The 15,905-nt window shown below is 42.0% G+C and overlaps 1 protein-coding gene across 1 annotated transcript; it reads right to left on the reverse strand.

Moving 5' to 3' along the window:
• Positions 1-933: 933 nt before the first annotated feature.
• LOC311239634 (CCN family member 1-like) lies at positions 934-3,563 on the reverse strand. The gene is made up of 5 exons (XM_084328011.1): positions 3,424-3,563; positions 3,076-3,289; positions 2,418-2,756; positions 1,991-2,202; positions 934-1,677 (listed from the first exon to the last, which is right to left on the reverse strand). Exons 1-5 carry the CDS (start codon positions 3,469-3,471, stop codon positions 1,369-1,371), a joined length of 1,122 nt encoding a protein of 373 aa, XP_084184137.1. The 5' UTR covers positions 3,472-3,563; the 3' UTR covers positions 934-1,368.
• Between the last annotated feature and the right edge of the window lie 12,342 nt (positions 3,564-15,905).

Here is a 15,905-nt window from a genome sequence, read left to right on the forward strand (position 1 = left end):
GCAGACAGGGGATGGAATTATTTCATCTGCTGTGTGCGTCAGTGCCCCCCCATTCTTCCCTTTGCTCATGTTCTTGGTGTTTTTGCTGTTCCCTGTTTTACGTACTTCTGTTAATCTCATAGCCTGGGAATAATGTCTCTCTGTATTTGTTTTGCTGGAAAACTATGCTTATATCATCTGACTTTTAGCAAATTGTTTGATGCTACCATTCAACGACGGGTCGGACGTACCCTGACCTTATGTGCTTGTCAGTCTGTCTTGGTTGGTTAACCCATTTGTCTTTTTTACTTAATCAATTTATTTATTTATTTGGGCAACCACTACTGTGGTTGTACTATGGAACCAGGCATGCAAGTTATGGCACACTGTATTTAGAGCTTGTTGTTCATGATAGGGTTATGTTGAATATCTGAGCCTAATTAGTTCTCTGTGTAAACATAAATACACACTATCCATTCTGAAGATGTATATATATATATATGTATATTTATGTGAATATATATACAGAACTGCATATAGCATCTGTCCAGCAGAGGGAAGGTCACACTCAAGTTTACATTACATGCATCACCTGGGTTAGCCAGACCACAGATAACTGTACCTACAGATTACCCACAAATGAATCAAAATCAGCCAGAGTGGGGTTTTATTTATGTATTTAATATTTATATATAGTTAATCTTTTACAACTGTTTTGTGTTTTTGAATGTGTAAGTTCAACACAATTTTACAGTAATTATTGTGACCAAGAACACTAGCTTTGGTGGTGTTTCTTTATTTTTTCTTATATAAAATGTTATCTTAAACGTATTTATATTTCGTCAAACTTTGGCAATGCTTTCCATCTTTATTTGCAGAAGATGCATTACTTGTGCGGGGTGATATATGCCAGGGTGGAGAACAGAATGTGAAATCTAGACAATGCATCAAGTTCTATTTATAAATATTTATTAACACAGTATGAAACAAATGACGGTTCAAAAATATAATTTCTTATAAATAATGCAATGAATAAGTAAATATACAGGAAAACACTCAGTTAATTTAGTAGCTGCCAGTAGTATGTTATATCCATGTTCATGTATGAGTGTGTTGCAGAACCATAGAAAAAGCATGCATACACATGCATTTGTCTTGCTTAATGGAGAAACATACAATATACAGTATATAACTTTGAATTAAAACAATGTAACAAAATTGCTTCACAAAAGCAAACCAAGAAGCTCCAATATCTGAAGCAAATTCATAGATCGATTCTATATGTCTGCAGCTTAACAGTGCAAATCAGTCTGTATTTTCCCCTCGTCACTCGTTCCTTTTCTTATGTCTTTCGCACTCAAGCCCACATAATGGACTCCTGAGTCTCTTTTACCCTTTGACCCTTTGGAGGTCATGTAAGAGTCTGTAGAAAGGGCCAGAGTCTGGTTTGTTGTTTTCACGAGGGCAGTCGAGGTCACACTTGCAAGACTGGATCACCATCACACTCTTACTGAAGGTCACTCCTTCCTCACAGCGGAACCGGACCGGTACCGTCTGGGTCTGCTGTGGGCTGCAGCAGTGCCCTTCCACGCACGACCCGCAGTATCTCGGACGGAACCTCTTCAGGCTACGGCAGCCCATGTAGGACAACTTTACCGGGTGGCTGGCTTTCTCTATGTGGCCGCATTTCTGACCATTCTGTTGGTTAAAGGAGAACAAGAACTGTTGAGAGATGAAGAGAGACGGAACACTTGCAAGTCCAATTGACCTATCTCAAACCCTGCCCTCTTTTCCTGATAGTCCAATCACAACAGTCTGTCCGAAGGAAGCAAGATTGGAGGATCAAGAAAAGAAGGAGGAGCTTGAGTTAGGTCAACTTACCACCTGATCATATTCTACAAAGCAAGTTAAAGATACAGGCCACAACATGCAACTTTGATCAAATGTATCCTCATCGTCTACTGTAGATTTTCAACAATAATGCTATAGAATAATATGGATTATATTATACCTTCAAGCTGATGACAGCTGCCGACTGCGTGCACGGACGGACTTCACAGATGCGAGTCTCCTTCGTCGGTTTACACTGCAGGCTGTTGCTGCGGGTCGTCCTGGAGGACACCCCGGTGCCGCAGGACCTGGAGCAGGGGGACCAGTCTGTGGTACGTGCCACACACTTCATGCCTCTGGACAACATGCGGCCCGCAGGCTCACTCCTGAAAGCTGGAAAGGACAAAGAAAAATAGTTTTAGACAAAGGTAGCAGGATGAATTGCCTGGCAGTTGGTCAGATGAAAACTGGAGCAAAATTATAAATGATCACTTGCAGATGAAACAATCCTGATTAACCTCACAATTTCACATAGCTTAGCTTTACGTCCTTTTGTGTGTATGTAACACAGATTCACTTCCACCGTATAAACACAGAAGATGACTCACCAGGTAAAGACTTGAGTTGTCCTCTGCTCACAGGAATCAGCTCGTTCCTACGTGTGAGGTCATCTTCAGACTGTGCATCTTTGCTGTGCTTCTTGGCGAGGTAGATCCCTGTCTGGCTTCCCTCGGGGCAGACCAGCTCCTCACAGCAGCGACCAGGCACCTTGACCAGCCGAGGCTTGGCACAGCCCAGTTTGGGCAGCGACAGCTCATGCGGGCACAGGGAAACACATCCAACAGCACCGTCCATACAAATGCACTGGTGTTTGCAGTTAGGGTGGAAGCTCTCCCCGTTCTGGTAGATCCTGTTGTTGTACTCGCAGGGTCTTCCATCTGATTTTGCTGTTCGGAAAAAGAGGAGGAAAATTAGACCTAAAAGGTGGAGAAGTGTATACAGTGCTAAACTAATTTCACAGATAAATTGTAATTAACTCAATTATATATCCACTGCACAACAATTAATTTAAAGTTAAACGTTAAACCTTCCACTACCACACTACCACAGGCTTAACCCTTTCACTGCGACAATTCAGAAGATTAACCCTTTCACCGCCCCACGACAAAGGGTTAAACCTTTCACTTAGTTGTAGTGTGGTAGTGAAAGGGTTAAAACGGAAATTAAATAGAAAATAGGATATTTGCAATACAGTCTTAAACATACCTCGACAGATGCCCTTGGTTGTACCGTAGCCAGCCCCATAGTTGCACTCCAGGCCCTTGATGTGGTCGCACGGCTCCGACTTGCTGCAGTCTTCATTCAGCTGCCGTGCGCAAACCTTACAGCAGCCACAGCTATCCAGCATGAGACTCACTCCCGAAGCACATCTGGGCACCTCATGAGAACACTGACATTCCTTTGGACAAGCTGCTGAAATCTGACATAAAACATTAAATGAAACATGGTTAATCGGGTAAATGTGTTTCCTCTCACATGGAAATATGACTAAATTACTAAGATACTAAGCAACATCAACACATCCTAAATTAACAATGATTATAATAACCTTACCGTGTTTAAAGTCCCACAGAGGAGAACGACAACTGAGACGGCCCACATCTTGAGGTGTTGATGATCAGTTATATTCTCGTTTTTGTAGTTTGAAAATTCCTTTTATTATAAGCAGCAATTCTTGACTTCTCGACTTGGAGGGCTCTAGGTCTGCTCGTTCTCTCTGGTGTCCCCGTCTCCTTTTATACAACCCAAGCAGGGCTGACGTATGCGTGAGCTGAAGAGGTGTTCAAAAAGCTATGCGAGGAATGCCTCTCAACGCGTCCTCCCCTAAGCCAAGATTTTCCCCCCTGAGTCAGAGAGCCAAGAACCACCCAGGCGAGCGTCCATGCTCCCATGGAGTCTATATCCGTCTGGTTTTAGAGATAGATAGATAGATAGATAGATAGATAGATAGATAGATAGATAGATAGATAGATAGATAGATAGATAGATAGATAGATAGATAGATAGATAGATAGATAGATAGATAGATAGATAGATAGATAGATAGATAGATAGATAGATAGATAGATAGATAGATAGATAGATAGATAGATAGATAGATAGATAGATAGATAGATAGATAGATAGATAGATAGATAGATAGATAGATAGATAGATAGATACAAAATGCTAATTATATCTCTTTTATCGTAAAACCGCTACGAAATCCAGATTTAACACTGCCATTGGAAAGAGGAGCCTTTCCCTATCCATAGATGTATGATTTGGCCATAATAAGGTCAAGTTCAAGGTCAAATATGAATTTATAATTAAAATGGATTATAGGATTATAATGTATTACTGTATCTACAAATACTTCTGTTTAATCATCTTCCCTTTATTCCTTTGCTTAGATATTTTTTGTACACTTGATCTCAAGAAGGTGCTGAGTGAGCGAAATCTCTTGTGGCGCAATTGTAACATGGTGTTATTCACCGGCACAGATGCAAAATAAAATCATAATTTATATTCTCCTTTTTTTTATTACAATTTACTCAAGCCTAGTAACAGACACAATATTTCTGACACTAGGTATACATACCCCCAGGTCCCTAGATGTTCCTAGATACCAAGAACATGCAAATTGACCTTGTAGAAGTGGAGCAATCTTCCATTTACTTAGGCATGTACCTTTAGGCAAAGTTTCAGAAACTGTGGCTACAGCTTAACAGGTTAAGAACATTTGAAGTGAAGCTCAGAATGAGTTAATAGAGTTAATAAAAAGTTTCCAATGGCGTCAAATGTTGAATACCTGAATGCTTTCATCAGAACTGTGCTTATAAGAGGCTCAATAAGGATTCAGGCCACCACAAGTTCCGACATAAATATTGAAAGAATGGCTACATAGTTTTATGGCCAAGTGAATTCCTTTCTTGGATGAGTCTCAAAAAAGGTGTTTAGACTGTTGCACATTGACGGTGGTCAGTTCCCCCCCCCCCCCCCCCCCCCAACTGTTAAAGTTTAAAGTCCATATTCCTTTGCGCCGTCGAGTAGAAACATAATGGCGAAAGTCCATCATCATATTTGAAATTCCTGTCTGTCATCTATTGAGTAATGTGTGGATTATAGGTTGTTTAACCCAAATATCTCAAAACAAGATGAGTGCACTCGGAATGTTTTAACCTTTGGAATTCTTTGTGCAGTCAGCATATGTGTGTGTGTGTGTGTGTGTGTGTGTGTGTGTGTGTGTGTGTGTGTGTGTGTGTGTGTGTGTGTGTGTCTGTCTGTGTCTGTGTCTGTGTCTGTGTCTGTGTCTGCTTGTGCGTGTGCGTGTGCGTGTGCGTGTGCGTGTGCGTGTGCGTGTGTCTGTGTCTGTGTCTGCGTGTGCGTGTGCGTGTGCGTGTGCGTGTGTGTGTGTGTGTGTGTGTGTGTGTGTGTGTGTGTGTGTGTGTGTGTGTGTGTGTGTGTGTGTAGGTGTGTGTGTGTGTGTGTGCGTGCGTGTGTGTCCAGAATGAGAGGGGGGGGGGAAAGGACCCATAAGTCTGGAGTAACGCCTGAAGCAACATTCCATTCGGGATGAACATTGTAGGTTCTTTTGGAAGAACCACATGGAAAAAAAGCATCCTGTTCTACCCACATCAAAGAACAATGGGAATTAACAGGAAGAGAATTCCTTTCCTCTTATTATGGCCTGTGAGAACAGGGGGTTACGGGAAGCAGACCAGCACTGTGTTCCTTGTAGCTCTTAGACCAGCGCCAACTAAGGCAGATGAACAGCAGACCTTGTCAGAGCCATCCATTCTCACTGGGAAGTCACCAAACGCTTGGAAATTGCTGACTTTTGTGGTTTGGAAGGAAGCATTTCCCCCAAAGCCACATATTTGGAGAATCAGAAGCATGAAGCCTAGAAGCGTGTATAACTATATAGGCAAGAGGAACAACGGATATACAACAGGTGGTTGGATGGCTTGGAAAAGCTTCAAACCGGTAGTGAATGTGACAGAGTAAAATATCATGTGAACTGTAATAGTTTTAAACACGCTTTTCTTTTTCAGATCAGATATTTGACAATATAACAGTATTTCTTACAAAGATTGTTATAGTGCAGTTTTAATTCATAGTTTTAATCAATAGTTTATTCTAAAACACTTTCCATTACAGATTCTTTATAAATACCTTATAGTTTTTATATTTACTGGATAACAAAGATAAAAAATATCCATACCATTAGACTATATACTTAAAACGGTGGTTCTCAAAGTGGGGGGCCCGGGGACCCCCATGGGTCCTCGAGGGGGTTATATTTATTATATTATATATTTTCTTCACTAGAAGTACAATGAAAGAGCATATAAGATGGACTATTCTAGTGGTCATGGGTTTCACTCTCCACCTAGTATAGTATAGACCAGTGGTTCTCCAACTGTTTCGTGTCAAATTTATATGTAAATGTGTAGAAGGTCAGGGACCCCCATCTGAGAAGATATTTGTTGTTAGATGTGATTTAGTCCAGAATTCCATAACTGTCTATAATGTATGTAGGTGGGGGAGAGAACAGAGGAGAGTGAAACCTATACTGTATGAGCTTTGTGCTTCTCTGGCTTTTTAAAACATGGTATTTTACCTGACTCCATGATAGCAGTTCAACTTGTGCCTGTTATCAAAGACAAGACAAGTAAAATTAACAGCAAGTACAACTATCGGCCAATTGCATTAGCCAGCATACTATCTAAGGTGCTGGAGAGAATCTTATTGTATAGAAGGGAAATGTACATTCTCACCAGTGATAATCAGTTTGGCTTTAAATGAAAACATGGAACAGACATGTGCATATATGCTTTAAAAGAAATAGTAGCCAAGTATAGAAGACAGAATTCTACAATGTTCTTATGCTTTATGGATGCCTCTAAGGCATTAGATAGAATAAATCATAACATACTGTTCCATAAACTGTCCCAAAGAGGGGTTCCTAAGGTCATAGTTAGGATTTTAGCATTTTGGTATGCCCATCAGCTTATACAAGTGAAATGGGGTAACTGTAAGCTCATTTTAATGTGGGTAATGGAGTAAGACTTTGTCTCCCTTCCTGTTCGTTCAATGTATACGGATTATCTCACATTTACATTTACATTTAGTCATTTAGCTGACGCTTTTATCCAAAGCGGCTTACAAGTTCTGTACGACAAGTCATCAGAAAGGGTATACTACTCTATCAGCTGAGTAACAATGTTCATCAAAGTGTTGAGTGCTACAGTGTAGGTTAGTTTATTAGGACAAGTGCATGACAGTAAGGTTAGTTATAGGGTTCGATATTTTTTTATTTATTTTTTTTCATTTCAGATAATGGTTGAAGAAGTGCGTCTTTAGTCGACGGTGAAATATTGGACCGGTTTCGGCTGTCCTAACTGGGGTGGGCAGTTCATTCCACCATTGTGGGGCAAGGACTGAGAAGGCGGCTTCTCCTTGATGACCCTCCCGGAGCTCGGATAGAAGTGGGTCTGAGACGACCAGAAGATGCAGAGCGTAGGGGTCTTGAGGGTGTGTATTTAGAGACCATTGACCGGAGGTAGGCGGGAGCGGTTCCCTTTGCCGCACGGTATGCCAGGTCGAGGGCCTTGAAGCGGATTCGTGCAGCAATGGGGAGCCAGTGAAGGTCCCTAATATAAGAAGTGGGGTGACATGGGCTGACTTCGGTAGGTTTTAGATCAGGCGGGCCGCTGCGTTCTGAATGAGTTGAAGAGGCTTGGTGGCAGTGGCCGGAGGCCAGCAAGCAGTGCGTTGATCTCTCCACTAAACTAAGGGATTGTAAGACTGGATGTATGGTGGGGGAGAGCATTATCAACCATCTGATCTATGCTGATGATTTAGTCATACTGTCCCCCTATAGTGCTGGTTTACAGCAATTGCTTAAAATCTGCTCTGTGTATGGTATACAACATGATATAATATGTGTTGATTATTAGAGTCAAAAAACAAGATAATAGGTTCCATTAGTGATGTAAAACAAAGTGATACAAGGTATTCCTCTGATTTGTAGAAACATTGGAATCGATGCCTTTATGTATTTTAATCTATGTTGTTGGCCTTGTTTTATTTTGTTATTGTATTCTTGTTGTTGTTTTGTATATGTGTAATATGGACCTTGAGTCTGAAATAAAGTCTTCATCATCATCATAACAGTCATTCTTTTATTTACATTTTTTTAACAACGTTTTTATTCAAAGAGTACGTATAAACAATGATACACAGTATATACACATATCACATGCTCTTTTTTCCCCCCTAAACATGGATATCGAATAAGTCCCTCCCTCCCGCCCCACCCTAAATAAAAATAAAGAAATAAATACACATACAAATAAACAAATACAAATAAAAGAGTAGAAACAAATGTAACAACATTATGGTACTCTTGAAGGAAAGGTCTATTCAGTATAGAAGTAATGAAACAAAGGTGCACTTTAGATCTGTGATACAAAAGCTAGATTGTGTGACTCTAAATTAATGAATAAAGAGAATAAATAAATACCAACTGCAATCAACAAGTAGGCCTACTCCACGATAACGTCCCCATCCCCCTCCCACATGACACTCAATGTAACTTCAGGTAATGGTTCTATTTTATCTATATATGACATTAATGGTTGCCAATGTATGTCAAATTTATCAGAAGATCCTCGAATTGTAAATATATTTTTTTCCAAATTTAGGAATGACAGCACACCATTTAGCCATAATTTGGATGATGGGGGAGGTTCTGCTTTCCAATGCAAGAGTATCCTCCTGCGGGCAATCAATGAGGCAAAGGACACAAATAACAGTAATTCTTAACCTTAAGCTGTAGCCCTATTTTCAGAAATGTCGCCTAAAGGTACATGCCTAAGTAAATGGAAGATTGCTCCACTTCTACAAGGTCAATTTGCATGTTCTTGGTATCTACGAACATCTAGAGACCTGGGGGTATGTATTCCCAGTGTCAGAAAGATTGTGTCTGTTACTAGGCTTGAGTAGATTGTAATGAAGAAAAGGAGAATATAAATTATGATTTTCTTTTTTGCATCTGTGCCGGTGAATAACACCATGTTACAATTGTGCTGGGACCGAGCTCGCTCACTGAGCTCATTCAGCACCTTCTTGAGATCAAGTGTACAAACAATCTAAGCAAATGAATAAAGGGAAGATGATTAAACAGAAAGATTTGTAGATACAGTAATAAATTATAATCCATTTTAATTATAAATTCATATTTGACCTTGAACTTCACCTTATTATGGCCAAATCATACAATTATGGATAGGGAAAAGGCTCCTCTTTCCAATGGCAGTGTTAAATCTGGATTTAGTAATTTCCTCACGGCTTTACCATAAAAGAGATATAATTCGCATTTTTACGATTAATTCTATTTTTGGTAAATATATTTTTTAATCCACTTTTACTCCTTATTTTCATATTTTTCTCCCATCCCAATTTCGTGTGTCAAATTCTCCCCTACCCTGTCTTGAACATTGCTCGACTATGCCCCCCACTGGTCAATTGTAGGGAGGATAGAAGCCTTGCATCACGTGTCCTTTCCGGTACACGAGGAGGCAGCCTGTCACATCTTTTCACCTGCCAGTGCGGACTCTCAGTGGCGAGGTGTAACGCATGGGAGGCTCATACTACCCCCGCTACTTCCTGTCTCTGCTGTGCAGGCGTCCCCCAACCGACCTGTAGGAGTTGCTGTCCACAATGTCCAATCCCCACCCATCGACTTCCACCCTCTAACTCTGCCAATTGAGTTAGTATGATGGCTGGCCCAAGCCGGAGGCAATGCTGACACCCGGATTCGAGACCGGAGTCTCTTGCATTGGTGACGAGCGCAATCTCCACTACGCCACCCAGCCGCCCCTTATTTTCGGTCAATCTTAAAAACATCGGTAAAAATGAAAATATACACTTTGACTGCTGTTTTGATAGGGTTAAGGTCTTTACTCTTGGCTACATTTGAAAAAGAAACACAACCTCTTAACATCCAAGACGATTCGCGACGTGCCACTTTGCTGACCTCTAGCCTCTAGGGTGTGCATTTATTTTAATACAATAAATAAACAAAATTTGGACATGTACTACACAAGACATCAGGCTATGGACCCAGGGTGTCGTTTCAGCCATACCAATTTCTGGGGAAATACTACTTCTGGACTACTAACTACTACAGAAAAACGAAAACTGTTTTTCTACAACTCAAGTTCAGACCTATGTTACTCTATTTCATTAGCACTAAAAGTGAATTTTCTTTATTGTATCAGAAACTTCAGAATGTCATCTTTCAAAAGAGACCAGGCTTATGCATGTGCTATAAGTATAAAGTGTAGTGTTTTGGTTTGCAAAAAAAGTATGCAGTCCTCAAAAACGAAAACTAAAATGTCCAAATTTATGTTCTGATTGTGCTAACTTCTAGTGAATAAAATATGAGTGAAATTAAACTTCCCCATTTTGCCGGGCCCCCCTGGAACCCCTTCAAGGACCACTGGGAGTCCCCAGACCCCACTTTGAGAACCATTGGTATAGATATTTATGGAATTCTGGATTCAATCACATGTAACAACAAATGTCTTCTCAGATGAGGTCCTTGTGAATATCAATTTGGGAACCACTGCGTTAAAATAATGGTATATTTCCCAGCCCTATGTTAAGGAATGTTGTGCAGAATGATGGAACTCTTGGCTGGCAGGACAAACATAATATGGGCAGCGGTGACTCACTCAATCAGCCTTCTATGATCTACATACCATCAATAATCATTGTGCCACGCACTGGACTTCACCATTATGTATCTTTGGCTTATATAGACATAGCTCAGCTGTCTAAGCCCACTGTCCCCAACCATTTGGAAGGGGTTACTCATCCAACGGTATCAAGAGAGTCATGTCAATCATTTGGAGCATCTGTGTGTGTGTGTGTGTGTGTGTGTGTGTGTGTGTGTGTGTGTGTGTGTGTGTGTGTGTGTGTGTGTGTGTGTGTGTGTGTGTGTGTGTGTGTGTGTGTGTGTGTGTGTGTGTGTGTGTGTGTGTGTGTGTGTGTGTGTGTGTGTGTGTGTGTGTGTGTGTGTGTGTGTGTGTGTGTGTGTGTGTGTGTGTGTGTGTGTGTGTGTGTGTGTGTGTGTGTGTGTGTGTGTGTGTGTGTGTGTGTGTGTGTGTGTGTGTGTGTGTGTGTGTGTGTGTGTGTGTGTGTGTGTGTGTGTGTGTGTGTGTGTGTGTGTGTGTGTGTGTGTGTGTGTGTGTGTGTGTGTGTGTGTGTGTGTGTGTGTGTGTGTGTGTGTGTGTGTGTGTGTGTGTGTGTGTGTGTGTGTGTGTGTGTGTGTGTGTGTGTGTGTGTGTGTGTGTGTGTGTGTGTGTGTGTGTGTGTGTGTGTGTGTGTGTGTGTGTGTGTGTGTGTGTGTGTGTGTGTGTGTGTGTGTGTGTGTGTGTGTGTGTGTGTGTGTGTGTGTGTGTGTGTGTGTGTGTGTGTGTGTGTGTGTGTGTGTGTGTGTGTGTGTGTGTGTGTGTGTGTGTGTGTGTGTGTGTGTGTGTGTGTGTGTGTGTGTGTGTGTGTGTGTGTGTGTGTGTGTGTGTGTGTGTGTGTGTGTGTGTGTGTGTGTGTGTGTGTGTGTGTGTGTGTGTGTGTGTGTGTGTGTGTGTGTGTGTGTGTGTGTGTGTGTGTGTGTGTGTGTGTGTGTGTGTGTGTGTGTGTGTGTGTGTGTGTGTGTGTGTGTGTGTGTGTGTGTGTGTGTGTGTGTGTGTGTGTGTGTGTGTGTGTGTGTGTGTGTGTGTGTGTGTGTGTGTGTGTGTGTGTGTGTGTGTGTGTGTGTGTGTGTGTGTGTGTGTGTGTGTGTGTGTGTGTGTGTGTGTGTGTGTGTGTGTGTGTGTGTGTGTGTGTGTGTGTGTGTGTGTGTGTGTGTGTGTGTGTGTGTGTGTGTGTGTGTGTGTGTGTGTGTGTGTGTGTGTGTGTGTGTGTGTGTGTGTGTGTGTGTGTGTGTGTGTGTGTGTGTGTGTGTGTGTGTGTGTGTGTGTGTGTGTGTGTGTGTGTGTGTGTGTGTGTGTGTGTGTGTGTGTGTGTGTGTGTGTGTGTGTGTGTGTGTGTGTGTGTGTGTGTGTGTGTGTGTGTGTGTGTGTGTGTGTGTGTGTGTGTGTGTGTGTGTGTGTGTGTGTGTGTGTGTGTGTGTGTGTGTGTGTGTGTGTGTGCTGTAGTGTCCAAGAGCCACATTACTATGGTCACTCCAACCTTTAATAAAGGACTCACTGTTATGCAACACGTAATTACCCATGTTTCATCCTGGGGATTATTGTATCAGTGAGACAGGGCTTTCACAGTGTTGCCCTCTTACATTCTCCTACAACCATTTCCCTCTCTCCAGTCACCACCACCAATAGCATGTTTTTGTGTGTAGCATGCTTTAGTAAACCAGGATTTATATACTAATGTGAAATTAATTTCTACTCAAATCAAAAGCTCTGCGGTTCTCACAGGATAAATTAATTTGATGAATGATAGGTAATCGTCTCAGTGCTTGAAAGGTTAGACAAACTTGTTTAGGTACAAACCATAATGTGAGTGTGAGTCATACATCTATACAGACAGGGATGCCTGTAGCAGCTGAGAATGTGCCTGTGATTTAAAGTACAGCTCTTTTGCATAATTTTTATAAATGGGTTTTCCTTGCTCTGTCCCTTTCCTTAAAGGAACACGCCAACATGTGAAAATGGGGGACCCTGATGTAAACAAGACGAAAGTCTTTCTCTGGTCTGTATCCTCTTAACAATTGTGTGTATTGAGCTGTACTGTATTGTACCCATTCTGCAATCTGTTAATAAAGTTTTCAATCAATCAATCAATCAATCAATCAATCAATCAATCAATCAATCAATCAATCAATCAATCAAACAAACATTATGGGAAATGCACTTACCATCTTCTCCAGAGTCAGCTAAGAAGATAGATACTGATTTCCTCTCTGTGTGTTCAGTAGAAAGCTATTAGGCTGCAAGCCTAGCTTAGCACAAATCAATGGAAGTGGATATGGACCAGCTAGCCTAGGTGTTGGCCAAAAACACCTCTCCCAGAGTTTTGAGCTAGGCTAGTGGTCCGTATCTGCTTCTATTCATTTGTGGTAAGTTAGGCTATCTTGCAGCCGGATACAGCAAGCTAGCCTAGCTCGTACTAAGGCCACTCAGTATAGAGAACACTGTGTTCGCCAGACATCGCTAACTCTGCATTACGTCTGGGTGGCTGTATTGTGTTGTATATAGTCTGAGACATAATAATACCTATGGCTAGTGTAGGTAGGACAAAAGTAGACTGGTGTGGTTAGTGGTAGGTATTTTTTGTAGGAACTTTAAAACCCTATATCCTGTGTGAGGAGGAAGTTTATCCAGATGGATTTCTAAGCTGCCATGTACTTCTTGTTTGCTTTGATTCAGATGTCTTGGGTTACAGTTGAGCGAAACTGCTGGAACACAAGACACTCCATTTATGACAATTGTAGACATATTATATGGCATCACTCACCATTATCATTATGGGAATGTTTTTAACCCTTTCACTACCACACTACAGAAGGTTAACCCTTTCACTACCACACTACAGACGGCTGTAGTGTGGTTGTGCAAGGGTTAACCCTTTGTTGTGTGGCAGTGAAAGGGTTAACCTTCTGTATTGTCACAGTGAAAGGGTTAACCCTTTGGTAGTGTGGTAGTGAAAGGGCAGTGGCCCTCTTTATACCTGCCATAGTTCCTGGAGATGGATGTTACAACTTAGAGGGCTGGGCAATTAATCAAGTATGTTCTTGAGCCAGGTCATGTTTCAGTTTTTTTTGTTGAATTAAATCCACTGTTAAAACCCTTTCAGTGCCATAAACGAAGATTCTCGTTTCTGGGCCTAAGTCGTTCAGTGCCATAAACGAAGATTCTCGTTTCTGGGTGGTTTTTCCTTTTTTCGATTTTAATACCATATTCAATGTCAGGGAGGCGTGAATACTTTCGGCAGCCCACTTGTCCTTCCGCATTGCTCTGATTGGCCGAGCGCGCGCATGCGCATGAGCCGCGACGGGCTCCTCAGCCAGGCAGGAATACTACGCTCCGCTTAACCCAATTTATACAAATGGAAGTATTGATTACGCCGTAACGAATCATTAAAAAAATATACCGTTAACTGGAATATGTTGTTTCTTTACACATATGTTGGATTATGTAATTGGTTTGTCATGACAAACCAATAAAAAATAGCGCGACTCGGGCATCGCTGAGCTCATCAACGACCCTCCGTGCTCTCTCTCCCGCCACCAGCGCAGCCTCGCAGACCGGCGTCGGCTCCAGTAGCTCCGGCAGCAGAGAGGATGGCTGCAGCCAAGACCGTGAGCGGCATTGCTGAGCTCATCATGGTGTCCGCTGGACGAAGCCAGAGACGGTCTTATTGTGTTACTGCTTCTCGGCATAAGCCCCATAATAAAACCGTCTCTGGCTTCGTCCAGCGGACACCATGATGAGCTCAGCGATGCCGCTCACGGTCTTGGCTGCAGCTGTACAACTGTACAAGCTGTACAACTGTTGACCATCAGATCCTGCTTGAGAAGCTCAAAGCCTGTGGGATGGACGATGGGTCGGTGAGATGGTTCAGGTCGTACTTGACTGGGAGGACCCAGGTTGTGAACATAAATGGTGTCGCATCTTCATATAATGAAATAACATGTGGGGTGCCGCAAGGCAGCATCCTTGCTCCATTGCTATTTTCACTATATGTTAATGACATGGTGTCTGCAGTATCCTGCAGACTCCTACTGTATGCTGACGACTCAGCACTTCTGGTGTCTGGAGACGACATGGCAGAAATACAAGCCGGTCTCAGTAGGGAGCTGGAAAGCCTTCACAAATGGTTAGTTGACAACAGATTATCGATTCACCTTGGAAAAACTGAGTCAATTCTATTCAGCTCAAAACATAAATTAAAGGAATGTTCCCGACTTGAGATAAGCTGTAATGGCTTCAGTGTCGAGTCTAGAGACTGTGTTAAATACCTAGGTGCAGACCTCAACCAAACACTCTCAGGGAAAACAATGGCCCTGAAGGTGATCAAAAAAGTTAACACAAGGGTGAAATTTTTGCACAGAAAAAAGAGGTTCTTATCACTGGAAACTATGAAACTGCTTGCCAACTGCATGATCCTCAGCCAATATGACTATGCATGTACGTACCGGTATAGTGGTGTTACAGTGGAAAGTAAACACAGGCTACAAACCAGCCAAAATAAGACCATACGATTGGTCCTAAATCTGCCACCTCGAACCCATATTGAGCCATGTCACTTCAATGAGGTGGGATGGCTCCCTGTGGAGCAGAGGGTCTCCTTTCTGAAACTGGGACATATGTATAAAATGTTAAATGGATCTGCCCCCAGATATTTATGCTCTCGTATTGTCCTGCGTGGCCAGGTCCACGGACGACAGTTACGGTCTGGACAGCTCTCAGTTTATGAGCCTAGAAAGGGTTCCTATTCACAGAATGGCTTTCTGTCTACAGCCTGCCGGCTGTGGAACTCTCTGCCCAGGGCCATCCAAAACTCCACCACTATTGCTGTCTTCAAGAGGGGTGTGAAGCGATATCTGCAACAATAGGTTGCAGAGGGTGCTTGGCTTGAAGAACAGGAACATGACATGCTGTAATGAGGCTCTTTCAGAAAATTGTGTTGTCTATTTTATCTACTTGTTGTATCTATTTTATCTTCTTAACTCTTTCTTTGTGATTTATTGTATTTTTCTTGGGACCATGTTGGAAACAAGTCGACAGACTTTCACATGTTATCCTTGTACCCCTTGTTTTTATACTATTGTATAAATTGTATGTACTAAATAAAAATCAAATCATCAAATCAAATCAAGCAAAACTGTACATTGGAATATCGACGAAACCATACTTGGTTCTAAGAAGAGGGTCTCATGTATTCTTGGGTTAGGTCATTTACTGTACATTGGAGGGGGTTGGGTTAGGACATTTACAGGGGCCAGTTTCGAATTGCAGTCTCCCGTAGGTGTTCTTTGAGAGTGG

This window comes from Notolepis coatsorum (genome assembly GCF_963971535.1).
Source record: "Notolepis coatsorum genome assembly, chromosome: 13".
NCBI lineage: Eukaryota > Metazoa > Chordata > Actinopteri > Aulopiformes > Paralepididae > Notolepis > Notolepis coatsorum.

Excerpts from the sequence above, each read along its gene's own strand:
- LOC311239634 (XM_084328011.1), bottom strand. The coding sequence starts at position 3,471 with ATGTGGGCCGTCTCAGTTGTCGTTCTCCTCTGTGGGACTTTAAACACG. Across the intron at positions 2,757-3,075 it reads AACCAAGGGCATCTGTCGAG|CAAAATCAGATGGAAGACCC; the intron begins GTATGTTTAAGA and ends TTTTCCGAACAG. Across the intron at positions 2,203-2,417 it reads ACAACTCAAGTCTTTACCTG|CTTTCAGGAGTGAGCCTGCG; the intron begins GTGAGTCATCTT and ends TGTCCTTTCCAG.